The sequence below is a fragment of the Phaenicophaeus curvirostris genome, chromosome 27, assembly GCF_032191515.1.
Source record: "Phaenicophaeus curvirostris isolate KB17595 chromosome 27, BPBGC_Pcur_1.0, whole genome shotgun sequence".
NCBI classification, from domain to species: domain Eukaryota; kingdom Metazoa; phylum Chordata; class Aves; order Cuculiformes; family Cuculidae; genus Phaenicophaeus; species Phaenicophaeus curvirostris.
In genome coordinates, this window is record NC_091418.1 from 331997 (window position 1) to 359634 (window position 27638).

At 50.0% G+C, this 27638-nt stretch overlaps 1 protein-coding gene across 2 annotated transcripts in view; it reads left to right on the forward strand.

Moving 5' to 3' along the window:
• The window catches only part of ZMAT4 (zinc finger matrin-type 4), a 66785-nt gene that overhangs the window by 26672 nt on the left and 12475 nt on the right, over nucleotides 1-27638 (forward strand). For both annotated transcript variants that reach the window (XM_069877492.1, XM_069877490.1), the window contains exons 3-5: nucleotides 10004-10093; nucleotides 17729-17885; nucleotides 24241-24468. In XM_069877492.1, the coding sequence (XP_069733593.1) occupies nucleotides 10004-10093; nucleotides 17729-17885; nucleotides 24241-24468 (475 nt within the window). The remainder of the gene's footprint in view (nucleotides 1-10003; nucleotides 10094-17728; nucleotides 17886-24240; nucleotides 24469-27638) is intronic.

Consider the following 27638-nt stretch of genomic DNA (forward strand, 5'->3'; position numbering starts at 1 on the left):
ATTTCTCTATAAGAAAATAGAGGGAAACAGACTATGAAAGGGGATGTTTTTATCTTGCCAAACAGGAATGGTTGGTTCCAATTGCTGTCTCTTCTCCTTCTCCAAATCATCAACCAATAACTCTTCTCTTCTTCTGTGCTGCTTTGCCAGGAATAAAAAATAATTTTATGTCAGTCGTGCAATATTAAGCGGTATTATTTCCAAGGGCAAGTGTAGTGGAAAAATGACAAAAGAATCAGAGTGTCTGCAGCATATTTTTGCTTCCAACTTGACACACAGCAAAATCCTGCCCTTATGTGCTTTGTGCAACTGTGGCTTTGTCTGATGTGGCTGCTGCGCCTTTGCTCTCCTTTCCATCGCTGTGGTGCTGCTCACCTGCCCAGGATGCACTTCAGGGCAGAGTTGATCCAAGTCCCTGGCCTTGGCATGTTGACTCCTAATGAAGTTGCAGGTGCCCAAAAGAGAAAATGCCTCCACAAGCCTCAGTGCTGAGTGTCTGGGAAGGCTGCTTTGAGGAGACGGGTTAGCGGTAAGGGAGGGATGAGCGGGGTGTTGCAAACACCTAGAAGATCACGCGTTTGAATGCTTTAATTGTTAAAGCAAATTAATATGTTTATTTGTCCTCTGTAGTGTCAGGAATCTCCCTTCCCATTGCTGCTACTGGAATAAAGCATCCAGCTATGGATGCCTGGTGAAAGCCTTGCTAGGTGATAGCTCACTGTGCTGCCGTATCAATATATCTCTACACAGAAATGTTCACAGCCATTAGGAACGTGTTACCATTTATTTTGAAGTCTCTCCTTGAAATGCCAAGCGTTCCTCATGCATTGGCTCTCCCTTTCCCTCACAGGAGAAACGAGGGTGAAGGAGGAAGCCTGATGAGGTGAGGGATCCCAGAGCAGTGCAGGGGGATGCTGAAGGCTCCTGGCAACGCTGGCCGTGTCAGGCAGATTGTGACTGTGTGTGTGGCTGTCTGAACAGGGTGGGTGTTCCAGACCTCCTTGCTGCCCACTGTCAGGGCTCGGAGACAGCTGGCAGAGCCCTTCCATTTGCTTGACACGCTCAGCACCAGCCGCTGCCTTCCGCAAGGGGAAGGGGTAGGAGGAATCAGAGAGTGCCAGGGATTTGGGAAGTGGCCGGTGCTACAGGGCTCAATGAACAGGAGGAGAAGAAAAATAAAACGTACTGTGCCTACTGCAACGCCATTGAAGGTCTGTGCCCCAGAGATGAGTTTTTCCATTTCTGCATCTCATCTTCCTCCAGAATGGGAAGCCTCTTTGCTGCTGGATGCTCTCTAGACCACCTGATATTTAGCACTTCCTTCCAGCTCACTCTTTGAGAGAGGTTGCATCAATCTCTTTGGTGAGCTGCTCCATAAATTTAAAAAGCTGAGCTTTCTTAGTTAGCTTCAAGTCCTCATCTCTGTACAGAAGTGTTCACAGCTATTAGGAAGATGTTACCATTTATTTTGAAGTTTCTCCTTGAAAATCCTGCAGGAAAATTACCACATATGCAAAGTTGCTCTCCGAATCCACCCTGAGCTGCATATTCATCACCGCATTTGCTCCTTAAGCTGCTGTAACATTTTTCTCCATTGTAATCTTTATTGCTTCTGGTGTTCAGGTGGTGCTTTGATTTGTCATTTAAAATGAAGAAATGCTCCAAGTCTGTAGGAAGAGAAGCCCAGGATGATGCCACGCAAATGTTGGCTCACCTTGTGGGATGAGAGAACGACACCTAAATGCTTGCGGTGGAGCTGAGCAGCTTGGGGAGGGCAGAGGCAAAGTGTATTAAAATTCAAATGCAGAGGAAACTGGGGAGAACAAATAAAGTGCTGTGACCTTTGGCTCCTCTCTGGAGCTGAGTGCTCTCTGGAATTTCTCACCCTGTCTCCGGAGGGAAGCAGGCGAGCGGTATCGACAGCCTCATCAATACTCCTTGTCTGCGCGGGGCTGGAGTGGTGCTTGGGTTAATCTGCTTCCAGTTCCGTCCTTCCCTGGGAAACTGCATAAAATGATGGCTTGTCTGAAGGAATAATAAACATTGTTTACTATTGGCACATTAGTGCCTTAAGGATCAAGATGTGTGTGCTCAGAAAGGCAATCCTGTGTCTGAAATATTAATGCAGTGGAAGAGCACATACTCTATTTAACAAAATAAATGCTGCACTAGAACACAAGGAGCTGGAATTTTCTGTGCCTGGTGCTAGCTCCCCACTGGCAGAAGGTGCTGCAGGCATTTCCAGGATGGAGGAACGGAAGGGACACGCTTCAGCTGGAATCGAAGCCTACGTAGGGCTCTCATGCATCAGGGAGCTTGCTGATGGTGTGGGGTATGGAAGGGGATGCTGATGTTTGCATCTCTCCTCTGTCTTGCCCTGCTGCTACTTACCTGCTAAGTGTTGGCTTGCTTTGTTGAGAGTCACCTGTAAAGACACAAGGATGGAGGTGGAGGGGATGCCCTACCTGTCACTAAGAAAAAGCTTGTTTTGTGATTCAGTTGCAAAGATGATGGAGGTTCTGTTGCTTTTTATATATGCACATACAGACTTTCTGCAAGCACCTCGGTACCCGGCTTATGTGGTGCTGTCTAACAGCAGTGATTAAAGTGCATTGAGGTATTCGCGATCACACATTGTGTATGAAAGACATGTGGATGTCAGTGTTTTATGCTGAGGTGCTCGTGCTGCCTCTTCCCTTTGCTGCACACGGCGAGCATAGACTCACCGGGGCAGCGTTAGCTGCTGGATTGCAGTGTGTTCAGGAGACCAATGCAGATTAAATGGTGCTTTACAAGACTCTGTGTTACTATGTTGTTGTCAACATTAATGGCTGAGCATTATTTTTAATGCACACCCAGTGTCAACATCTATCGCTAAGCAGCAGCAGAGCAGATAAAGCCCTCTCGTACAGCTCCTTTCCAAGGTGCCTCTGTGCAAAGTCCTGTTTCTGGCTAAAAATAGCTGCAGTTCAAAAGTACTTTCAGAGCAGTGGTAAAACCCACCAGGGATGAGACCCTGAGGTTGGTGGTGATGGAGAGGCACAGGGGATGTCATATGAAGCCTAGGTGGAATAAAATTGAGGAAACATTGCTCTGTTACCAAGCTGTCCCCACAAGTCCATCCCTGCAGCTCTTGCATTCCTGTGGCTGCCCCTTTCTGCTCCTCGCGTGCAGGAGGACACCTCCTTGCTCCAGGTATCCACTCTTGCTTTTCTTTAATGTTTTAAACTCGCAACCCATGCTCGCGTTTGGGTTCCAGGTGTTTGAAAGCAGTGTCTTTAGTTATTGTCGTGTGTTGTGACAAAGCCGCCCACGTGCTGCACAGGGCTGAGTGCCTCTCATCAGTGACTGGCACTGACGCGCTTTAGAAGTGAGTTGTTAGAGGCATGTAAAGACGGAATGGGAGCAGCGGCAGCGCTGCTGGCACGTGATGCTCTACAGAACCAGTGCTGGGTGACTTGTGTGTGGAGAAGGTGTTTTGTTTGCGTTGTCTCTACTGTTTCCCTCTTGACTCTAGAGCAGTCATTCTGTGCTAGCGGTGAAGTTCATCCACACCTCAAGCATCAGCTCCCAGCAGCAGAGATGCTTGAGCTGAGAAACCTGAGCTGCAGTCGCTTGATGCCAGTTGGAGGTGGGCAAATAGCAAAGGCATAGCCTGCTGAGCGAAGCAGGTTTTGGAGGTTCTCACCTTGCTCCCTCCATCCCCTGTGCCCCCTTTCCCTTGGCGTGTGCACGTTGAGGTGCCTGGAAGAAATCCCCCAACACCACCAGAAAAGTGAATTCCCGGTTGCGTTAGCCTGGATGTAAGGTCCGCTGCAGGAGAAACGGGAGGAGGTGGAGTGAGAAGCAACATTTGGTGCATTTGGGGAGGAGGAGAAGCCTGCGGGCAAGGCTGCTGGGCTGCAGGGCAGGCTGCGGGCCGGGTGCTGAGCCCGGCTGCCGCTGCCACGCTGCTCGGGCAGCAGGCTGTAAAGAGAGTTATTTTCCTCTCGGCAGGGTACGCTGCAGTCTGTTGGGCAAGAGATACTTCGGCTACAGTCAAAATCGATATAGGAAGTGTTAAAGCTAAGGAGCACATAGCTGGAGTGGCGATTCCTGAGACAAAATTCGTGCCTGGCTGCTCTGGAGCTCTGCAGGTGTGTGTTCCATGGGGAGCTGCAGAGCCGATCCGGCATGCATCTGGATCGGCAGTGGTGAGAGGGCAGGGCTGGGTCCTGGGGTGCTGGGGGAAGAACCCAGGGCCCCCCGGCACCCACCCAAGCAGGGGGCTAGTGCCGTCCGCCCAGTCTGCCTGTGAGGGGGCTGCACCAAGGGAAAAACCAAAGGCTGTGTGTTTTCTTCCCTTGAACAAGTGCAGTTTAGGAAGCCTTTTCTCTAGGGGCCTCTTACACTGGCGGCGTGAGCCCTTGCTGGCTCTTTGCAGCTTTAATATTTCAAGGGAGGAGGATGGGAAAGGGCGTTTCGGAGCTCTCCTGGAGGAAATGCATTTCATGCGGCCACAGGGGCTCTGAGCTCACACTGTGAAGGAGGATCTAGCAGGCGAGGTCTTTCTCTTACGAAGGTGGTTGATGCAACAACAGGGTTCGTTAGCGTTAAGGCTGTTGGGCTTGGACTGGCTGCTCTGACCCCGTGCGACTGCAGAGCAGCAGCACCTCTTATGCCGGATGAGGCTGTCAGTGGCCCTGGTGAGGAGATCCGTGTTCAGGGTCAGCCTGGTGGGCATGGGGAGGTGGTCGTGGGTTTAGAGAAGATGAAATGAGCTGGTAGTTATTTGGCTGGAGAGGTCATCTGTAATTGCCTTTCTGTGTAAGCAAGTTGATGTCTAAAGCAGTGGGACACCAGTCTGTTGCTTTGAAGAAGGCAGTTCCGTGGGGACAAAAGTTCAGCTGGGTGCAATTGGGAATTAGGGACACGATCTGTGTGCCCAGCGAGTCACAAGCACGAGCAGCCGCTCTTTAAGAAATTAACTCACGGAGGAATGAGGGGAAGTGGAGAGAAATGACAATAAATTATAAATGAGGCTTTGCAAAAATTACAAAGGGAGAAAAAGGGCATTGGCACCCAGCGGCGTCTGGAATAACAGACGGGAGTTTGTCTCCGTGGCGAACCACGGGGCTCTCGACAATGGTGTGTGCTGGTCTGTGGGCAGGGGAGGCAGAAAAGGGAAGGCGTTTGCTGAAAATACCTCTGTCCTCTATTTAAAAGAAAGCAGAGGATGTTGTTATGTCACCGTGTGAGGAATAAATTGGTTCTACTCCAGCAGAAATTTGGAATTTTGCTTGGCAGGGATTATGAAATCTAGAACATTGGGGTTTTTTTGAGTCAGTGGGCCCAGTAATTCGCAAGGAAGCAATTGAAAAGAGCTGGCCACATGCTTGGTGTCGTCGCTCTGAGCCTCCTGCGACTTGGGAAGTGGAGGAAATTTCTAGGAGGGCAGCGAGTGCGGGGCCGGGCACGGCAGCGCTGGGGAGCGACCGCGGGGAGTGGAGCCCTCCTGCCTTGGCACGGCCTCTGGGCAGAGCTCACCCTGGGATCGGAGGGATTGGGGTAGGGAGCGTTGGGAGAACGCAGCTGGCATTCTGCATGAGGTATAGGGAGCTGGGGCTGGCCAAAATAACTTGGTCTGTTTTGATGCGATTACTTGTGAGGCCAATAGAGATAATAAAGCCAGTGTAATCACAGGACTGCATGTTTCATGGTAATTTAATTAACAAACTGCCAGCATACAAAAAAATCAACACGGTTATGCACTAAAATGATTAAAATCCAACCAACAGGCTTCTGAAAAAGAATTTATTGTAAGCTAAGAGAAGGCCTGGCCATTTGGGCTGCCTTTAGAGCTCCTTTCCTCATCTCTCTGCTGGCACTCGGTGTGGCCACCTCTCCCTGGTGTGGTAGTCTCTGGCCTTTGGCTGGGGAACGGGACACGGAGGAGGGAGAGCAAGGGAGGAAAGGCAGAATGTGGAGCTGGCAGCGAGGAGTCGGCAAGCAGATGATCCAGGGAGCTATGGGGAATAGGGAAATTGGATCAGATGCAAGTGCAGTGTGAAGAAGGTAGCAGAAAAGGGTGATTTGAACCTGGCGAGGTGGTTGGGGGCACGGGAAGAAGTCTCTCGCAAGATGGTGAAATATCTCAGTCTGTCAGATCAGCTTAAATCAGTGATGCAAAGTGGGAGCTGATCCCGGGGCTGCTGCAGGCTGCGGAGCTCGTGCGGGCAGAGCATGGGGAAGGGGGATCTGTTTGCACAGCCTGGCAAACCCCGGGCTAAAGCCTCCACTGGGACCCTGTAAAGGGAGATGCATCTCAGTCCTCCCTGGGGACAGTGCTGCCGTTGGTTAAAGGGGCTGTTGCCTTCCAATAGTGATGAACAAACCCTCCGTGGGCCAAGGCGAGCGGGGCTGCTGCCTCCGGAACCAACTCATCCGTGGCTCCCGGGGTCCCGCCAGCTGCTGCTGCTCCTACAGAGACGCAATTGTCTCTTCTCGCTGTGCTGCTGCTCACTCGGGGCAGAACTGTGCTGCAAAACTCGATCTATGTAATTGCATTTCATAGCAGAATTGAGATCTCCTTTGCCTTTCTGTGTTTTAGGGTTGAATTGCCAGAACTCTGCTGCCTCTGCTGCTGTCCTCTATATTAAAGTAGATTTGATATGGATAGAAATGATCCATTTATTTACTTTTATTGATGAGAACATGAGCTTGCATTGCAGAAGTCAGCAGTTTTAGTGTAGGAACAGGCTCTTTCTAAGCTTCCCCCCTCCCTGCATAGAGAAGGTTGGTTTTAAAGCACGTAGAATTAAGCTAGACTTCTTGCCTTCTACAGGAGTTGTTTCCAGACACTAGATACACAGACTTTAAGTGAAAATGTCTTTGGCATAACACTTTCTAAAGCTGCAAAAGAAATATTCACAGGCACAGCAATACGTGCTGCACCCTAAGATAAAATCGATGAACAGGGAGGCATCTCTTCCTGTTCCAGACTGTGGATTTACAGACATGTCAAGGTTTTGTCTTTTCTAAGACTTGTACATGCAGTGAGGTGGATCAAAGTGGGAGGTGGATGTGCCCTGATCCCTCTTCATCCCGGTTTCCTGACTCCTACACGTGGTTCTGCCTTTGGTCTCTTTTTCCTCGTGCATCTGTAATACCCTGGATGCCGGTTGCAAGCAGATGCTTGGCAGGCCAGCCAGCCCTGCTGGGTCCTTGCCTGGGCGATGCTCTGGTCATGCTCACTGCTGTCCCTCCTGTTCCTGTTGCCGTGGCCTCCAGAGCTCCTTCAAACGCATGGGACCTCTGACTGGGATGGCAGAGCCCGGCTGGAGCGCGGGGGCTGTGCCACCCCCTCCTTGGCACTTGCCCTTCTCGTGCCTCGGAGCTGCAGATTTCAAGTTGCTTTGCAGAGGGGAAGAAGAGAACCCGCAGGGCTGTTTGCGAGCGGCATGCTAAGAATAATCACTTCGCTCTTGCCTTGGTGTTAGGATGATAAATACACATGTAAATGTAGAAAACACCAGAGATAAAATGGGTGACAAATGGGCTGTGCTACCTCCGCTCCCCAGGAGGGAATGAGATGCTCACCACGTGCTTTCAAAGGCCAGGGATGATTTTAAGCTCTGCTTTTATAACCATAGGATAATAAGGCTACATAAGGAGCCACGTAGTTTTAAATTATGCCAAACATAAGTTATTCCTTTACTTTCGCTTACATAAATCCAAACAAATGCATAAATAAAGGTGAGAGGAGTTTTACAGAAGGTTGAGGCTTCGCTGCCTTTAAATGCAGATATTTGGACATCGTTTATGGCACAGAAACCAACACTTGAAGTGATTCATGTTAAAATCTTGCCTTTTCATCTCACAATAAAACAGCGAAAGCCCCACAAACTTTTTAACCCCCGCATTGTGAAGTGTGGATCCCCTCACCCATGGGAAGAGCCTCGTGGCTGCAGGAAGGATGGCTTGAGGCTGCCTGCTCCAAGGGTGGAAATACTCAGTACAGGAGCGAAGCTGAGGAGCTCTGACCATGTCACCTTTACAGCGTGTTTGAGTCGCCTCCATCCAAAGTCTGCGGTGTGAGGCCCCGTGATGCCTTCTCCCACCTCTGCCTTGCGTGAGGTACCAGCCGTCACCCGCCTCCCCTCGTCTTTCCCCGGCATGGGAACCCTCGCCATGGGAGGCCAGCCCAGCATCGCTTCGGGCAGCAAGTCAGAGAGCTGCAGAACTCCAAGACTACTCCACACTTCTTTCCTTTGCATCTCAAACACTTATTTTGTCATTTTTTAATTCCACCGTTGCTGCCTGGACTGCTAATTGCCGGTAGCCGGAGCTTTTGGGATTTCCTGCACTTAGCTGTGACTGCGGCAGGTTACATTTCCTAAATGCATGCAGGGAGACAAGTTAGGGAAAGATATTTGACATTATTTATTTTGATTGATTTGCTCAGTTAAAAAAAATTATTGCATAGTCGCATTTGTGCATACAAATATAGCTCCCTGCAAATTTAGCTCTGAGTTCACAGCAGAGGAAAAAGAACATTCCAGAACACGCTAATGGTAATTTAATATTTTAAAATTGCAAATCTGAGATCTGAAATGATAATATTAAGGTGCCGTGGTTCTGTGAGGCAATCGGAAATGGAGATGCAGGGAAAACATTTGCATAACAATTGCTGCCGGGCAGCCTGGTCTCTGGATGCAGGTATTGCGTAGTTGCAGTCTTTTTCTCCTCCTCACATCTACTGGAAGACAAGAGCTGACTGCGAGTGTTGGGAAGGTTTATGTCTGTACTCCTGCTGTGGAAGCTTTTAAATCTTCCTTTATGTTTTGCAAGTGGCAAGGATTGCTTTGTCTGTGGAGACTGGCATGGCAGGACATCTCTCCATCTTTCCTTTTCCTCTCTAGCTGTGCCTGAAGACAGTGTGACACCTGCCCGGGAAGGGTCTCCTCCTGGGGTCTCTCAGCTCTCCTTGATCCCTTTACACCCTCCTGGGGTGTAAATAAGGTTTGAAAAGGAATTGCCTGCTCGGTGCCTTTCTTAGGATGAAGTGCCAGAAGGTCCTGGTGCGCTTTGCTGTGGGCAGCTGGCGCTCTGGCTCCACGGGGGTTTTGCAGGAGCAAAGCAAGTTTTGGGACTGGTGGCCGTCACTGATGCTGGAAGGAGCGTGCAACCAGCCCGTGTCTTGGGCTGGTTCCTGCAGCAGCCAGCATCGGGTCAGGCTTGTACTTTCCCCATCTGACACTGCTTGACCTGGAGCACAAACCTTCCCATTTTCATGGCTGTCTAGTAGGTTTTGCTGTTCAACTATCCTTAGGAATGCTTGGGAGAGGAAAAGTGGCTCAGGATCCACGTAGTCCTCATGCCCCTCTGTGGGACCAGCACCAGCCCTGTGTGAGGAAAGAATTAGGTTTCATAGCGCACAATTATCTGATAATTTCCCTGTGGGAGAAATGTCTTTCAACCCTTTGGCAGGCATCAGTGGGCTTGGTTCCTGGAGAGGGAGGCTTTATACCCCTTGTATGCTTTATTCTTCTGTAAGTGTAGGAGCTGTGGATTCCTGTTTGCGTGTGTGTGTCTGATGCCATCCCGTCTCCGCCTGAAGCCAAATAACCCTCGTCTTTTCAGTCTCTCCTGCTATAGAAATGGTCTGATAACAAACACTGCTCTTCTCTCGATGCCTTTATTCCCACTGTATCATCACGGAGCTGCAGGCAGCAGGACTTATCACAGTGCAGTGAGGCTGGATCCTTTCTCCTGCTAATGGCAGGAATCGTGATCATCCCACAGCTCATTCCAGCTCAGAGGAGAGCTCTGGGAACCTCTGTGAAATGCAAATGCTTCTCACCTGGGTCTTTCCCCCTTTTTTCCTTCCACTTTGGATACGTCTATCAAGGGGATGTGTAGTCTGATTGCAGAGTGATGTTGTATGCACAACAACAGAGCTGCTCGCTTTTTGTAACTTCATTTCTTGCCTTTTCATTTCTTTTCTCTTTTTTTTTTTTCCCAGAGTCGGAAGCATGCCAGCAAAGTTCGTCTCTATTATATGCTTCATCCCATAGATGGAGGCTGTCCAGCTAAAAAGCTCCGGTCAGAAAACGTGGGTATAATTTAAGTCCCTGTTTATTCAGCTGCTTTGTGAATCATTGACTCTGTGCTAGTGTTTTTTCTATTACAGCCACCGATGATCAGGTACCCAGAGGTAACGTTTAGATTAGCTGGAATGCCAAGTAACTGGAAATGATTTTCAGTAAACTATGCAAGAAATATTACATGCATCAGCAACAGTAATTGCATTTTTAGTTATTGGAATGGTCTTTATAGGAAAAAAACATGCTGCTAGCAAATATCCAGCACTTATTCAGTGTTGGGGCAGTGGTGGTGGGTGAGCTCCTGGGCAGAGGTGCAGCAGTGGCTGTAGGAGCCCCGTGCCCTCAGGTGGCTGGGTGACAGTGAAGGCTGAACTTTTCAAGTTCTCTCCTGGAACGCAGCGATGGACTGCGTGCCCAAGGGTGAGGGGCAGAGGGCAGGACCTGCTGCCTGGCCGGCTGGGGAGCAGCGTGGTGGTGCAGAGCTGGTGCGTGCACGCATACAGCTGGTGTGTGGCTGGAAGCCCCAGGGAGAGGTCCTAGGAGAGCAGAACCGCTCTGGAGGTCTCTTCCAACCGCATTTTTCCTGAGAGTGGATGAAAAGAGAGTGCTGGGTACAAAAGGCTCCTCCTGCAGGTTTGCGGTCAGCCCTTCTTCAGAAAAATTGTTATCAAGTTCCTCAGTTGCATTCAAACAAACCTGAGGAAATGGGAGCAGCTTGCAGCCATTTGTCAGGCAGGGAAAGGTGACTGAATTTATAAGGGGCTGATTCACAGCGAATTATTCATTCGCCTCTTTCCCTGTTGTGCGGCCGGTGCAAGAGCCGTTTATGAAGTTCCCAGCAGACAGCATCCCAACCATCACAGATCTATGGGCATGTGACTGGGCTTAACACTATCAATATTTAGTGAGACATCTTCTAATTAAAGGGAGAAGCATGCGAGTTTTGTTAAAGGAATCTGAAAGCTCCTTCTCACAGTAATTAAAATTTTAGTGGGACTTTTATGTTGCACACAGGGTAATTGTAGATGCAGTCTACCCCTTAACAACAGTCTCACAGTATTTTATTAAGTTATTAATTACAGAACTTGAAAGGTACGGTGGGCATGCACGCATAAACCTGGAATGTGGTTCTCTAGTGCGCTTCATTACAACTAACGAGGAACCACATGGCTGCATTGTACGCCTTAGCTCAAGGATGTTGGGGACAGAGAACCCAACAGACCTCAGATATGTCAAAGCTGAACTGCTTCTCATTTCTTATGTGAAAGGCAACAGTGAGAAGTAATGTAATGCTGTGTTTGCTGATGCTTGATTGTGCCAAGGGCAGCTCTTAGTGGGGATGAATTAACAAGTCTGTGGGTGGTAGGTGAATGATAGGTGATACAAAACCTAAATTCTACAATTATTTATGTTATAAAATACAGCAGGGGAAATCTGCCAATGTCTACAGCTCGAAGTAGCCCTGTTGCTAGTTGGGTATTAGCCGAGCCTTTCCATTTAAAGAGAGCAGAAATATTTGGGATGTGGCTAACGCTGCAGAGTGCAGCTGCACGGCCCGGGCATCCTGCACCGATGGCCAGTCCATGGCCCACCGGCTTTATTGAATACTAGAAACTATTTGTGAAAACCAATTAAATTTCTGCGTAGAAGCAGCTAAAAAGAGGATATTAGCGTTTTTTTTCTCAAAACCTGCCCTGTCACGTGACCATATGCCTTTTGATTTGCATACGTTTGACCACAGGACTGAACGCCTCATCCTCCTCCCAGACCGCACGAGGGAGGCGAAGCTGCAGCGCTTGGAGATGCTCGATGCCGTCGGCTCAGGGTGGCTTTTGCTGCCTGACCTTTCAGTGAGGCAAAGGGCAGGGTTTGCCATCGCTTGGGGACTGTAAAATACTCTGCCGTCCCCAAGCACCCGTTATCCTTTCCTCGTAAGAAGTACAAGGCTTGTACAATTAACTCTTGCCCTGGATGACGGCTCCGTTGTTGGGCTGTTCATTATTGTTTAATTTGTTGTGGGGGAGGGGAAAACTCTCTCGTCTTTGGTGAACAGAGGGACTGCTGACCTTTCATTTTAAATCTCTGCTTAACATTTCAGCTGAAAGGTAACCTGAGAAGGTGACAGCCTGTGCCAGGGCCCCTCTGAAACCCAGAGTCTCATTCTCCAGTCCCAGGGCTGGGGAATTGGTTTCAATTAGCCTTTTCTCACTGCCTTTCAAAAACAGGACCCTGATTTGTGACCAAGATAGACACGGTGAAAATTTCTGATATGCCAGGAAACAATTTTGGGCACGGGAGAAAAACCTTAAAATCCTTTCTAGCCCTATTTGTGCTACAACACAGCAAGTTGCTTAACTATAAGGTACTACTGTAAGACAGGAAAACCAGCATCGCCTTCCTTAAAGAAGAAAGGGGGCATAGTAGCCAGGATAAGTCATTTGAGGGAAGGCAGCCGGATGTTAGGTTGTGTTGCTGAGGGTGATACAGGTCCTGTGAGGCAGCGAGGATGGCCAAGCCTAGAGCTGTGCCTGTCTGAGCCACAACTGGTGCCGGCGGCTGCCTTGGGAGTCTCAGCTCCTGTTCCTGTCCGTTTAACTTGGAGCTGGCTTTCCTTCAGGGAAGGATGCTCTGAGACTTAATGAGGAGTTCAGATTGCCATAAACTGGCACTCGTTCCCTGCCTGTGCCAACCAGGCTCCAAAGGGGAAGCGGGCTGAATTTCACACAGAGCATTACAGAAAATAGCTCTTTAGCAGCAGCACCTTCTTCATGCACTGAAAATTAACTCAGATTTAAAAGATGCTTTGCAGTGCTCTGTTTTATAGTGCCTTATTTCAAGGGTTTATATAAGCTTTTCTTCTTAGTAAAACCTAGGAAATGAAGGCAGCAGATTTGTATCTGTGGAATAAAAATCCTTCCTTTTCCTGAGGATTGCTTAAGGAACATGCAGCAAAGGGTGCAGCTGCCTGGCCCCGTGTGAGGATTACGCCTTTTAGAAGCTTGTTAACAGCATCTGAGTAACTGACATTAATTCTGTTGAATGTATGAGACTTGCTTTGAAGTTTATAACATTACAGAAAGAAGGCCTCTAAATGAGGCTGGCCCAGCACAGCTACGGAGCAGGGGCAGATGAGTGATGCCAGCATGGGGAAACAGATGCTTTATCGCTGAGGCCACGGTGTGCTTTGTGGTTCTTCAGTTTGTTTGAGGCCGTTTGCCCCTGTGAGTGCTGCCTCCCTGTAAGGTTGGTGAGAAGGGATCGTCTGGAGGAGGCTGCCAAAACAAATGGGAGAAATACTCCTTGCACGTTGGCTGGCTTTGTGCAGCGTGGGGTTAGAGAGTTGCCTGTGTGGGCTTTATGGAAACTAAATTGAGACGTTAGTGCCTATTTACTGCTGCTGCTTTAGACTGAGCTGGGCGTGGGAGCAAGGGAAGTGGTGAGAAGAGATGGGTGAATGCAGACGTGGGTGCAGAGCATCCCTGGAGATGGATGAGCACACATGTGGGTGCAGAGCATCCCTAGAGATGGGTGAGTGCCCATGTAGGTTCAGAGCATCCCTGAAGATGTGTGAGTGCCCAAGTGGGTGCAGAGAATCCCTGGAGTTGTGTGAGTGCCCATGTGGGTGCAGAGCATCCCTAGAGATGGGTGAGTGCACACACGTGGGTGCAGAGCATCCCTGGAGATGGATGAGTGCCTATGTAGGTGCAGAGCATCCCTGGAGAGCAGGTGTCTGCCCTGAGCCTGCTGCAGGTCAGCTGAGCCCTGTGCCCTGCTGGGGCTGGGCTAACACAACAGCACTCGCCTGGGCACCCTGATCGACAAGTGCTGTTATTTTACCAGCTGGCTGCACAATCCTTTCAACACAGTGTCATTCAGCGGGTGACAAAAGACACCCAGGTCAGGTTCCCCCAGCTGATCTGGTTACAGGTAAAACAGCCACTGACAAATGAGAAGGCATAATTACCCTTCAGGGCTGGATCCAGCCTGGGCGCTCTATGCAGGGTGCTTGGGTGCTGGAGGAGCAGAGGGTCCCATCCTGCTGGCGAACACTGCAGATTGGGTCAAAGGCTTAATAGCACTCGAGCCCAAACACCTCCTGCATCCTGCTAACCAAGGGCAGCTATCAGTGTATGAAGAAAGGCTGGCTGTTCGAGATAGGCTGGGACTCTCAGAGCGACCAGGACAATGGGGACACCCCTCTCCTGTGGGTGGGCACTGGTCTGGTGGCCAAATCCCCATCCAGCCTGTGAGGCACTCATCCAGAGGCCTGGGTGAACATGGATAACCTGTGGATTGCTGTAAATGGGACCTTGGGCTTTAATGAGGTGTTTGGGGGCTACTGTGTTTTCATTTCTTATTTTTTTTCACTGCAATCTTTTTGTGAAAGTAGGTTGGAAAGGAAAAAATGTCACTGAAGAGCAGAGCAGGCAGAGGAAGAGACCCTGGTGTGGAAACACCAAACTGTATCAGATTTTCAAATGAGCTCTCTTTGAGGCTCTTTATGCGTTGCCACCACTGATGATCAATAGAGTCTGGGATTTTTTTACTCTGCTCTTAACTTTCAAGTGATTTCCCTTTGAAGACATAAAATATCTTGAGAGAAATCTATTTAAAAGAAGTGCAAATTACGCTCAGAACAGTACTTATCACCTCTTGAGATTTCTCCCTAAGGTTTAAGTTGATTTATAGTTAACAACAACAAAAAAAAAAAAGTGATAAAAATCAGTCTTTTTTCTAATTGTGCTTATTTCTGGGGAGAAAATGACCTTAAAGAGTAAGTTGGGTGTCAACAGTGTGGTTGGTCCACTCTCCCTGTTTGCAGAGCCCCTCCTGCTCCTCGGCTGCTGGGAGGCTCGGGGTCATCTCCAGGGCTTGGGGTGCTCAGCCCTGTGGGTTCCCCTGGTGCTCTGGGGGCTGCCCAGTGCCACCGAGGGCACCACGGGGTCAGGTGCTGCCGGAGGAGCTGCCGGGGTGCACTGGAGGTGTCAGGCAGCTGGTTCCAGAGCTCCATCACCTGCACAGGAAAGAAATATTTCCTTGTGTCCAGGTGGAACTTCCCAGGCTCCAGTTTGTGCCCAGTGCTCCTTGTCCTGCCGCTGGATATGGATCAGCATGGATGTGATCCCCTCTCCATCTGCTCTTCTCCGGGCTGAACAGACCCAGGGCTCTCAGCCTCTTCTCTAAATAGAGATGCTCCTGTCTCCTCCTCGTCTCCGTGCCCTCCACTGGGCTCTCTGCAGTCATTCCCTGTCTCTCCTCTGCTGGGAGCCCAGAACTGGACACAGGACTCCAGATAGAACCTCACCAGGGCAGAGCAGGGGAGCAGGAGAACCCCCCTTGCCTGCTCCCCACACTCTTAATTCTTCTTCCTTCTCTGCATGACATTTGCAAAAGGGGAGCTGGATTTTGGATGCTGTCCAATTGCCTCTTGGCCCCCTTGTCCCTGCAGCAGGGCCATCATTCCCAGCTGTGCCACGTGCTCTGTGCAGCCAGCGCTGAGCCGCTCCGGGGTGCCCACAGGTCTTTGCACAGGGATGAACTGCAGGGTGCTTTTACAGCTTGTTGTGAAGTTATTGTGTAATGAAGATTGCAGCTTCTAGAGCAGATTATTTTCTGTTTTGACTGTACGTCAGCATTTGGAATGCTTGCTAAAAAAAAAAAAAAAAAAGGAGGAAGGAAGAGTGCGGCTGTGTCCAGATGGCTCAGCACCGGAGGGAGTTTTACCTGGCACGGGAGCCAGATCGGACCATCTTGTCCAGGGAATGGGGCGGGATGCTAACTACCTGCACACAGCAGGTAATTTCCCAGCTTTGGGAAGGTCTTGCTCTGCACAGAGGAGAATTTTTCAGAAGAGATCATTTATAAATTGTGCTCGGTAGCCAAACAACATACTGAGATCTTTGGGAAAGCGAGGCCATGTGTATATGGCCCTAAATGTGGTTCTAGTTTCCTTTGTGGAATAGATTGATTAATTAATTGTGACAAAGGATGCAAATGTGCTTTCCCCCCTGCTTGTTCATCGTTTGTTCGCTTGCCCTTGTATCTGTGGAAGCTGAAACACTCGCTGGCAGCAGTAGATCTGTTTTGCTGGCAGACTTGCAGCCCGGGGCTGTCGCTGAGCTTTTCTCCTCAGCCCTCCCTGGCTGCCTCTGTGTCTCCATCAGCCTCCTCAGCACCAGGGGCCCAAACCCCCAGCAGAGTGGGGACAAAGCCCAGCAGACACGGACAATCCCTGCGCCAGGGACTTGTGGTCGTGCTGGTGCCTCCAGCCCGGGTGCTGGAGCAGGACAGCGGGTGCCTGGCGGGCACGGAGCGGTGCCAGGAGGTCGGATAGGATCCAGGGTGCGCGGTGGCACAGGCAGCAGCACAGGAACAGGGTTTGCTGAGCATGGAAGGTCTAAGCTCAGCCACACAGCTGGGCAGAGGCATGCCAGCTTTTATTCCTACAAGAATAGCCATAATGAAGGCTGGGGCAATATTCTCATTGAATCAGGGCTTGCATGTAAAAATTGAGATGCAGTGATTAGTAACTGCAGAGAGTGGCCCCAAATTCTGTCGCCGCAGCCATGAGGGCCTCTTGGTGGCACTGAAATGTTGAATGTTCATAACTTCATAAAATTCCCAGTCTCCTGTTGGCTGGTGCTGGGGGTCTCGCAAGGGACGTCACTGCTGGAAGGCGTTTCACTGCACAGATTCTCTAACAGGGCTGTGGGCCGCGGCACTGATTTCTGGGGGTGTTTTTTACCATTATCTGCAAGATGTCTTGGAGTTTTTATGATTGCCTTTTCTCATCTGTGCTTAAGAGCTCCAAATCCACCTCTGGGAAAGAAGTGGAGCATAGATGTGTTTTATAGGTGTTTTGCTCTGTTTTTCCCTTGCTGCATACCCTGCAGCAAGTGGTTGTTCCTGTCTTTAGCACAAGGCTGCTTGTGCTGCCCTGTTTCTCTCGGTCAGGTTCCTCTACAGGGGCCAGCAGACAGGCAGCCAGGGGTATCTCGAGCAGACCCTGGGATGCAGCTGAGGCTCCTTGACCCTTTGGCCAATCTCTTTCTCCATCTCTGCACGAGGTGGGGGATAAGGAGGTTTCCTCCGAGGGCTCGAGAAGGACAGAGGAAAGACAGAGGGGCAGGAGGTGTCTGGGGCTGGTGCGCAAACCTGCCCAGGGGACTCGCACGAGTCCCACTGGTTCCTTTGCTTCTCCTGCCTGAGAGAGGGCTGACACCCCGCATCCTGTTCTCCCTTCCTGCTTTGGGGTCCCTTATGGAATCGCAGCAGGAGGAAGCGCTGGAGGCTGATGGCAGGGAAAGCACCAGACTGGTACGAGCCCCTCAGGCAGGAAACAGGGATGAAGGCTAAGGGAGGGCAGGCTGCACAGGTGATGGATGAGCCTCACGGCCATGGGGAACACAGAGGAACCCAAGGAGCTCCCAGTGCACGAATGACAGCAGAGATGCACCCAAGGGTTGGAGTCATTCCCAGGCAGGAGTGAGTCTGAGGGAGAAAAGGAGGGGAAACTCTTAGAAACCATGGCCTTGGTATAACAACCTGGGTTCCTCTCTCTTCTTTCTCCATGGCTGTGCTTGGTGGGCTTATACACCTCTTTTTTTTCTTTTTTTTTTTTCTGTGTTTTTGTCTCCACCCAGGGCAGTGATGGTGACTCGGTGGATAAGAACAAGTGCTGCACACTGTGTAACATGTCCTTTACCTCAGCAGTGGTGGCTGAATCGCATTACCAAGGGAAAATCCATGCCAAAAGGTTAAAACTGTTGCTAGGGGAACAGCCAGCACTAAAGGCCACAGGTAGGTCCAGAGGCAGCGAGCTGGAGCAGGAGGGTCTGATGTGGGGTGGTGCGGGCTCGCTGTACCGAGGAGGCACGGCCAAGGCGCCAGCTTGGTGCCTGCACAGCAGAAAATGGATAACTGAGTGCTGGAGGCCAGCAGAAGCAGCCACTCATTTGTGTTGCTGTCATAACAGCCTTTGAACACTGCTGATGCTCATTACTGCCTGCTTTGTTCATGCAGATTAGGGGCTCATCCACCAGGGCCCTTGTGCCAGAGTCCTGTCTCTGGCTTGGTGCTTCCAAAGCACTTTGCTCGGTGGAAGACAGTCTCTCCTCGGGTCGTGAATAGCCAAACCTCACTTTAATTTTCAGGAGTTACTCAACAGCTCAGCTAACATGTTTAATAAACCTTTCGCGTTACTGTACAGAGCAGGATATCATTTGCCTTTACCTTGGAGGGAAATCCAGTCTTTAAAAACCGTTGGATCGATTGCCTTTTGATTTTTGCCCAGATGGGCATTCACACTTTCCTCCACAGCGATTCCAATAATGCAAACCTATTAACTTTCACATTTAAAAACTCAGATGTTGGAATTGGCTAATTTAACCATCCTATTGTTTACTTAACCATAAAGTCCCTGCGAACCACTAATATAATATAGAAACTTTCCCCTGTGGTTGTCAGGGCAGAGGATGCTTAAAGTCTTCTTGCAGCTAACCCGGCAGGAGAACTGGGCTGTGGTCCTGCAGACGGATGCAGTTCAGTCCTCAGGCCACTGAGCATTTTACATCCCATCTAACACCATGGGCATAAATCCTGGATGTGATGAAATAAGGGAATTTGGCTCTCTGTGTGTGCTTCTGTTGCTTTTCTAACTTTACAGACTGCAGACACCGATGCAAAGGATATCATTTGTCCTTTCCCAGGACTGGCTTGGGAAATAATATCCCCTTTACCCCAAGGAGTGTGGGAATCCTTTGTTTGCACTAAAGGGCGCACTCTCAGAAGGCTCCTTAGGCAGAGGTGCAGCAGAGGTTCCCCAGTCCCTGAGAGCATCTGGAAACTGCCCAGTGCTTTGGGTGCCAGGTGTGAATCTTGTGGGTACACGTAGCTCCTGACATTCCTACAGCGATCCAGCAGGATGGATGTGACAGGAGCTGGCATGGTCATTTGCAGCTGACTTGTGTTAGGACTCTGCGGGTGTTCTCTGCAGCTGGCAAATAAAGAGAGGGCGCCTGGAGCCGCAGGGTGCTTGCTTGTGGCAGTGGTTTGTCCAGTGCTTGCATTGGTGCTCAGAGCTCCATCCCTCACGTGCAGCCTTCCAGCATCTGCTCCTCCACCGCCAAAGGACCTGCCACAAAACCTGGTGTTTCTGGTTAAATCCAGGTGAGTGCAGCCCGTGCAGCGATGGCCGTGCCGTGATGCTGGTGGGTGCGGCGGCTGCAGGGCCTTGTCCCAGCTGGGCTCTCCAGGAGCTGCAGCTTTGCTTTGTGGTTTTGTCTAATTTTTTAATCATCAGGATCAGCCTGGCAGAGGCTCCAAGTGAGGTGCACCGCCTGCTCTGAAACTAATGGGCTCTTCAGCTGTGAAAATCACTAGGAGAGAGTAACTCAAGGACTCATCAGCTCTTCCAGACACTTGATCTGATGAAGCTGAGCTACAGGAACACATTAATAAGCACCTCCTTGTTCTCCAGTGGTTTTCAGAGATGTGCCCTTTGGACACAGTATTTTTCTGAGCTTCCTACAGAGTCACCCAGCATTTTCCCACTGGATTTGTCTCCCAGTCCTTCAGGGGTGACACCAGGGAGCTTTGAGTCTCTTAGAGCTTCAGAGGCTCCAGTGCCCACAAATCCGGGGAGCCACAAATGCTGGATGCTCCTGGGGACTTGGGAGGCACCAGCTTGTGCTCATGGTGTAATTCCTTGGCATGTCTTAAAGAGATCAAGCTGCCATTCCCATCATAACATGGTAATCCTTCAGATGCTTGCATGGGCTGAAGGATTTATTTGGTGTTTCCCTAAGCTGTTAAGTATTTTTTAACTTCCATGGGTGATCAAAAAAAGCAAGAAAGACTCAGTACTCAAAAAAACCTTAAAATATTTTCAAAGTTCCCCAAGTGCTCTGGTTATGGCTGAGATTAAACATATCCAGTTAATCTGAAATCTTGTATTAGTGACACTAGGCTGGTGAAAATAAGCAATAACCTCCAGATTGCAAGGTCTGATTTTCAGCCTTGCACAAATATTTATTCTGCTGCCCTAGATTGTTGTGGAATTCAGTGTTGAGCATTTGCTTAATTAGCGGGTTGAGAGTAAAGGGAGGAAAGAATCTGTGAAATTCTTTTTTTTTTTTCATTTTCTCTGGAGCACTGTGTCTCTTGAAATTGCACAGGAACAAAATGAGTTTAGGGGATAAAATGAAGAGTAATGAATGTGGTTTGAACTGCAGGGAAATCTAGGAAGAATTCCTGAGGTTTTTAACCTGCAGGACCCGCATCCTTTTCCAGCTGGAAAGCAGCAGAGAGAAGGATTTCTGTGGATACCTCCTCTGCTGCAGACATTGAGGTGTGTCTGTGCTGAGCACTCCTCCCTGCAAGCTCTGTGTAGTATGGAACCAGGTGCAGCACAGGGGCTTGATATTCTGGACTTTCTCTCTCACCAGCCCCATAGAAAATTATATTTGTCCTCAGTCCCCTTTTGGAGTTACAGCTTCCCTTTAAATTTTGACCTCTTAGTGAACCACAGATCCCCCGTTTCTCTGCAGGTGTGCTCGGGAGAGGGAGAAGGGCCATAGCAGTCGAGGTTTTCACGATAGGAGAACGATGTCTTATCTCTACAGCCAATATCTGTGATCTTTTATGTTGCTCCTGCCATACCGGGTTGTAGCCCCTTGAGGCTTTTTTGTCCCCTCTGTCACTGAGGAATTCCTCTAGTCATTTCCAACATCTTCTGTCGGCTCACATCCAGTCATCACAGTGAGTTATAAAGGAAGAACTGGGAGGGAAAGAGCTGCTACCTTCGGTGATCAGAGTGATCCCTGCAGGCGTTGTTCTGGGAAGGGGGAGTTGGCCGTGCGGATGCTGCAGGGAATGGAGGAAATGAGGTTCAGGTTTGGGTGTGAGGATCCATCCAGCAGCAGCCAGAGTCTCCTTTAGTCCCAGCTTTGTCTTTGAAGAAAGCTGAATTTCCAGCACCCTGTTTTTGTGGCTCTCTTACTTTCTTGCTCTCCGGCTCAGTTCCCAGAGAGCAGCAATGATAAAACCTTGGGTGCCATTTAAATACAGCTATGAATAAAAAGCTTTGCATGCAAGGAATAAGTCAAACATGAGTTCATTGCCAGAGCGCTAAAGTGTTTCTAACTTTGTATTTTGCCTCTTGCAGCAAAGTCAGACTTTCTCACTTCCCTCCCACAGCAAACGAGAACGTAAGGCAGACTGTCATGAGCTATTTAGCATTTTGAAATACCTGAAATAGTCAAACCGGCAGCTTTTATGTTTGTGTTTCAGATGGAGAAACATTTTTAACATTTGACGTTTTGTGAGTGTTTATTATTAATTTTCGTGTTGCCGCTCAGGGGATGACGATATGTTCTGTTCTGTACTGATTATGTAGTGCGTATCAAAATGATGAATCCACGTTTGTGGAGGACTCAACTTTCATCTGTTTCTCTTCAGGAGGGTTTGGAAAGCTCGGGATGTTTTCATTAATTGCCAGACTGGGTTCGGCACACCTCAGGTAGTTGTGAGCGGAACCTGAGGAATGTGGCTTTCCCAGTAAACACTTTGGTTTGTGTATACTAAGAGGAAACCCCTGCCCTGCAGGAGCAGCTGTGGGAGGGTAGCCAGGGGCTCTGGGGGTCTGGGCAGCGTCTGTGCTGCAGGAGCTGCAGCCCATGGGCTCAAGGGAGCAGGGCGAGGGGGGTCTGGTGCAATCCCCAAAGCGGGAGTGCCGGTCCCACTGGCCACCTGTCCCCTTTGCCATGTCTGGAGGAGCATGAGCCAGCAGCCTCACTGCAGGCTGCCAGTCCGGCTGATGGCTGAGCAGCAAAGGATGCTTCCGTCATATTTCTTTAGCAAGTGGGAGATATAACTCCTGTGGACACCACCAGCTCTGTGAACTGCAGCCTCCCTGGTTCCCCTCTGGCAGCAGATAACATATAGACAAGGAGAGAGCTGACCAAAAGATTGGATAGATTTAGGTTTATTGCCTGGGGCCAGGAGAGCAGCAACTCGGAGAGCTCCTAGACTGCTGCTATAACTGCTGGTTTATGGTGTCCAGAAGCCCCAGCATCCCCGCAGCCTGGTTCCAGTGCCTCACCTGGCCCTGGCACTACTCAGCCCTGTCACCAGCTGCAGTCTGGGTTCTGCAGCATCTCCACGGCTGAGCACATCCCTGCACAGGGCAGCTCAGGCTCCTTGGGGCTGCCCGTGGGTACTCGCAACAAGGTGTGAGCTACTGGTGAGCTGTGCTGCCTTTTCATGAGTGAAGCAGATGCAAAGTCTACATAATATTAGTTCAGATAGCAATATTGTTATTTCTGAGTTTTCTTAATCACCGTGTGCTGTCCCTGGCTCTGGCAGGAGGTTTTCAGGAGGCAGCACATCAGCAGCTGAACTCGGCTGACTCGATGACTGGGATGTGCCTGAGTGTAACTTAAATGCGAGGGGCATCGGGGGCTGAGGCAAAGGACAAAGGTTTTCTGTGTTGGCATCATGTTTAGTATCATGGGTTGGTTTGAATTGGAAGCCACCTTAAAGCTCAATCAGTTCCACACCCCTGCCATGGGCAAGGACACCTCCCACTGCGCTGCGAGCTCAAAGCCCCCTCCAACCTTTCTTACTAGGCTGGTTAAACAGAGACCGGGCAGAGGAATCCTCTGCTGGGGTGAGATGAATCAGGCAGTTGGTGAGACAGCAGAACAAGGGGAAGAAAAATCTTCCACAGGAGCCAGTGGTGTCATTGCTTTATTAGCTCATCCCTGAAAGAGCTCGTTCTGTGCTGAGCGCCGGCAGGAGTGAGGAAACTCCCCTCTAGGTGTTTCTCCAAGGATGACCTGGCGAGGAGGGTGGTGGTGCCTCAGCCAACAGCCCGGCCATGTGACTCCGCTACCTGGGTGTTGTCATCAAAAACAAGAGATGCTCCTAAGCCCTTGGAAATGGATAAGGTTGTAAGTAACACTATACGTAGGATACAATTTCGTCGAGGAAGGAGAACAGACATCCCTTCCTGGGAACATCAGCAGAAGATTTAGAACAGTATTAACTTTCTTGAGCCGCAGAGTCAATCACAGTGGGCTTCAGGCGTAATTACACATCTGACTGGAGCATTCTTGTCTTCACTGCTGCCACTCCCAGCCTCGAGCATTGAGGTGGGTTCATCGCTTGCCAGCCCGTGCTCTCGTCAGAGCTAAGATAGAACAGCACAGAGCATCCTGATCAAAGAAGAGCGACCGAGCTCCTCCTCGCCCCCTTAGAATTTGCCTTTTCTTGTGTCACGGAGTGCGTAGTTTGTTAATTATTTAGATAGCAGACATTTCATCTGGAAAAGAAAAGAAAAGGGAAACCACATCAAAGGGAATTTCTGAATGAGGTGTGATAATTAAGTGCCAGTCATTTTATATTTTTGTATCCCAGTGTTATCTGAACTTTATTTTACTTTAAACTGTTTTTCCGTGGCTTTGTGATTCATATTGAACAAAGTGGGAAACCTGTGGCTACCAAGTGCGGCCTCGTTATGTAGAGGCTAATCACCCATTTGGCTTGGAATTGGGCATCCTTTTTAGTTCCCAGTTGGCCTCGTAGTCGATTGGAAGCAAACTGGGTTTAAGATAAGGCTGTGGGTTGCTGGCCCCTGTCTGCTCACAAGTGTGAAGATTTTTGAGTGCGGGGGCCAACTGCTGAGTGTTTTCTTTCATCCATGACAATTTACAATTACTGCAGCTTTCCTGGTTCCTTCCAAGACCAAATAAATTGAATCATGTGAATCCCGAGGTAACAATAATTCTGCCTCTCTGTCTCGAGAAGTAGAAGGCTTTGCATGTTTTGCTTGTTCTTCACTGACATTTTTTCCTGGAAGGATGAGTTTAGCGTGTTTGGTCACAACGGTGATAAGCCATGTAACCGCGATGGGAGCATCCTTGTTCCCAGCCAGAGAAACGCAGGTAGCTGAGAACACTCCTGTGCCATCCTTCTATGCTGCTTTTTTAATGGGAAATGGTAGATTTCCGAGCTGCACCATCCAAAATATCCAGTGGGACCCAGTAACTGCTGCTAATTATTCCCTGTTTCTAATGTGGGATCTGCCTCGGGGTCTGCTGTTACTCAGAGCACTATGAGCCTGCGAAAGCTCATGTCTGAACATTTCCTTTTGCAGATGCTGCTCTGGGCTCCCTGAAGCAGCCGCACATGGACAGCCCGGCGGTGGTACCATCCCCGCAGCAGCGCAGGGACTCGGACAGGTACTGCCAGCTCTGCGCAGCCTGGTTCAACAACCCCATGATGGCACAGCAGCACTACGACGGCAAGAAGCACAAGAAGAACGCAGCCAGGGCTGACCTCCTGGAGCAGCTGGGGAAGACCCTGGACCTGGGAGAGCTGAGAGGTGAGATCACTGGGACGTGGAGAGCAGGAGCTGCTCCCGTGGGATCGAGCGACTGCAGGGAAGCCACCCTCGCCCGCCTCTGGCCCAGGGGCAAACCGTGGCACTCTTACTGCTTTATGAGGTTCCTGCTGCCATAGAAAACATCCCCTCCTCCAAGATGATGGTCTGAAGTTTTAGCAGCATCCTTTAAACGTTGTTTCCTAGGTATTTCTATTACCTCTTCCTAAAATAGCCCCTTCCGTTGGCACACGCTCCTGTCCTTGAGCAAATGTGGACTACCCCTGTGAGCTGAGAGAGGAGAACGTATTAAAGCACTCAGCCCCGCGGGGAAATGGGAACAGGGATGTTTGTTGCTGGAGGCAGAGCACTCCCTACATCTCCCTGATGGAGAGCGGGGCATTAGCTGTCTTCTGTGATTTAATTAGTGCTTGTAAAACACTGCAATGGCCCTGGGTCATCAGCAGCAAAGGGGAACCAAGCATTTGCTGTGGGTGTGTTAAACACAAGTTGTCTGTGTTGCTGCTGAAGGGAGAGCATCTGTCTGTTCCAGCTCTGCACCTGTGGGGTCTCTGCAGGGGCTGCACCCAGGAGTCCCCTGGGTTTGAGCCTGGCATCCCTCCAGGAGCCCCTCTTGCGTGGACCAGAGCCCCAGCCTGGACGCAGCCGTGGCTGCCAGAGCCCCAACACATCCTGGTCCCTCCTGGTGGCAGCTGGTGCTGATGAGGGAGCAGCTCGATCCCCCCGTGCCCGCTGATGGAGACGGGCTGATTTGTACTGGCTGAGGATGCAGCCAGGACCGAGTTCTGCTCAAAGTGCTGTCTTCAGGTAGAAGTGGGCTTCTGGGAGGAGCAGAACTTATAGAACGGGCCTCCTCTTGGAAGTTGTCTCTGTGGTCCTGATTATAGCCCTGCAGGCACACAAAGCGTTTGACTGAAGCAGGTGAAGAAAAAGTGCAGGTTTGATTTTCAGAACCATGAGGGAGATGAAGGCCGGTTTGCCAGCACGATGTGGCATTGACGTTTTAAAATACCTTTCTTTTTTCCTCGCTAAATGAAATAATCTTTCTTTAAATCCTAATGACTATGCAGTATACGCTGAATTTCTGATCCCCAACAAACCTTGTAACAGTTATCCAGATCCCCTGTGTGCTACCTAGTGTGACTCACAATGCCATCAATGATTCATGGGGCTGAGTCACTGCCCGCTGTTGGAAATATACGGGCAAATAAAACCTGGGACAATAACATGGAAGTGCTCAGCGCTTTGAACTGTGCCAGGCTTGAGAGTGGCTGAGGCTGTCATTAACTGTAAATAAATCAATTGCGAAGTGTTTTATTCATTTAGCTGGTGCCTAGGAAAGTAGGAATTGGAGGGCTTTGCTTACTCATCAGCCTGTGTTGATTTTTAACCTCACGGTGGTTCTGTGCATGGTTGGGTTTCAGAGCCAAATGGAGCGTGGTGCTGCCAGCATCCCTCGGTGGCAGGGGAGGGACTGTAGAGCCATGTGGTGGCCACAGTTACCCCCCAAGTGCAGGAGGAGTCAGCTCTGTCCTCCCCTCAGGCACTGCTGGGCTTGTGTCAGAGTCTGCAGCCCGTGGGTGTTCAGGGCTTTCCAACGGCGACCAGCGGCATGGCCAAGCTCAGCGAGCCAAGGAATCCGTCCTTGAGCCCGCTGCTGCTGTCCTGCGGAGTGGAGTCATGGCATGGCTGGGAAAGCCCCCCTTGCACTCGAGGGTGTGATGGGCTCTCCTGCAGGCGATCAGCTGAGAGACCAGAGCGCGTCTCTTCAGATGTGGGAGGCAGATCTCCGCAACAGCCAATGCAGAATGAGATCTGCCTTCTATCCGAGCAAACAGCCTTAGGTTGGCAGGTAAAGTCTGGCTTTGCAGAGGTGCCTGGTGGTGACTTGTCCCAGGGTGTCAGCGAGGTCCCGTCTGACTGTTGCTTTCCATGCCCAGCGGGTCTGGCGTTTGGCAGTGGGGATTAGAGCCACGTGCTCTCCATATCTGCACTTGTTTGGCACTTGCTAGAATGCAAACTCATTTTCTTTTTGTGCAACCCCCAGGGGCTTCTCCAACCACAACTTAAATATTAATTCTATTTTGACTAGTGTGGGAGACTAACATTTGATGCATTGTGTGAGCCTGGAACAAGCAGTGTCGGCTGAAGTAAAACATTCCAGCAGCTTTTGATGTTTTGATAATGGTGATGATAAAATATTTATTGGTAAATATGAATGTGTATTTGGAGGAATAAGAATAGAGATGTATTTTTGGACAACTGATATTTATAGGAAACAAAAGCATTGACTCTTCTTGCCAAGTGCTCATCCTGCAACTTTGAAGTCTTATTTTTTTCTCAGAAATTAGTAAGAAGAGAAAAAAAGGTAAAAAGAAGCCTCGCTAACAGCTCCATTTCTCTGGTGTGTATTGAGTTAAAGCTGCAGTACGTGCAAGTGCGCAGTCCTGCAGTCCGCGTACGTTGGCCGAATGGAGGGCTCTTTGTGGGTAACCCAGCAGCACCCGCGACTGCTCCAGGCAGGCTCCAGCCTGGGCTCTCCGAGCGGCTCCGTGCAGCTTTCCAGCCTTGCCAGCACAGCCACTCCTGAACCCGCTGCTCCGAGAGCTGGGCTGGAAACAACTCTGCTATTACTCATTGGGAGAGTGCTTGGACATGCCCTGACAGAGGAAGAAATGAATTTTCTTCCTGCAGAGCTGCCCCAAGCCCATCCTGGAGCAGATCATAAAAAGACAAAAAAACAATGGATGTGATGCCAAACCCTGAATTCTGGGCTCTTCCCCCGATAGCTTGTGCCTGTTCAGCAACATGGAGCAGAAGCAGCTTTGCCGGAGGCACCGGTTCCGTTGGCAGCTCGTGCCTTCCCGCCCCTGTGCCCAGCAGAAGGGAATTGTGTTCGTGCTCCATCAGGTCGCATTTCACCAGTTTTACTTCCATTGCTGAGCTCTCTCTCGTTCCTCCCGTAACGCCGGTGGGCTCGGCAGGGGCAGAGGCCTCACCACAGAGCCTGGCAAATCTCGGTCATAGGGAATTTAATTAGTAACGGGCTCTGCTTATGGCTGGTGCTGAGCCAAAACCCTACAGCAAAGTGCTCTCTCTTTGACAGCCCGTGCAGCGTTTGAAAGTCTGGGGTTTGCTGGGTGGGTTCAGTG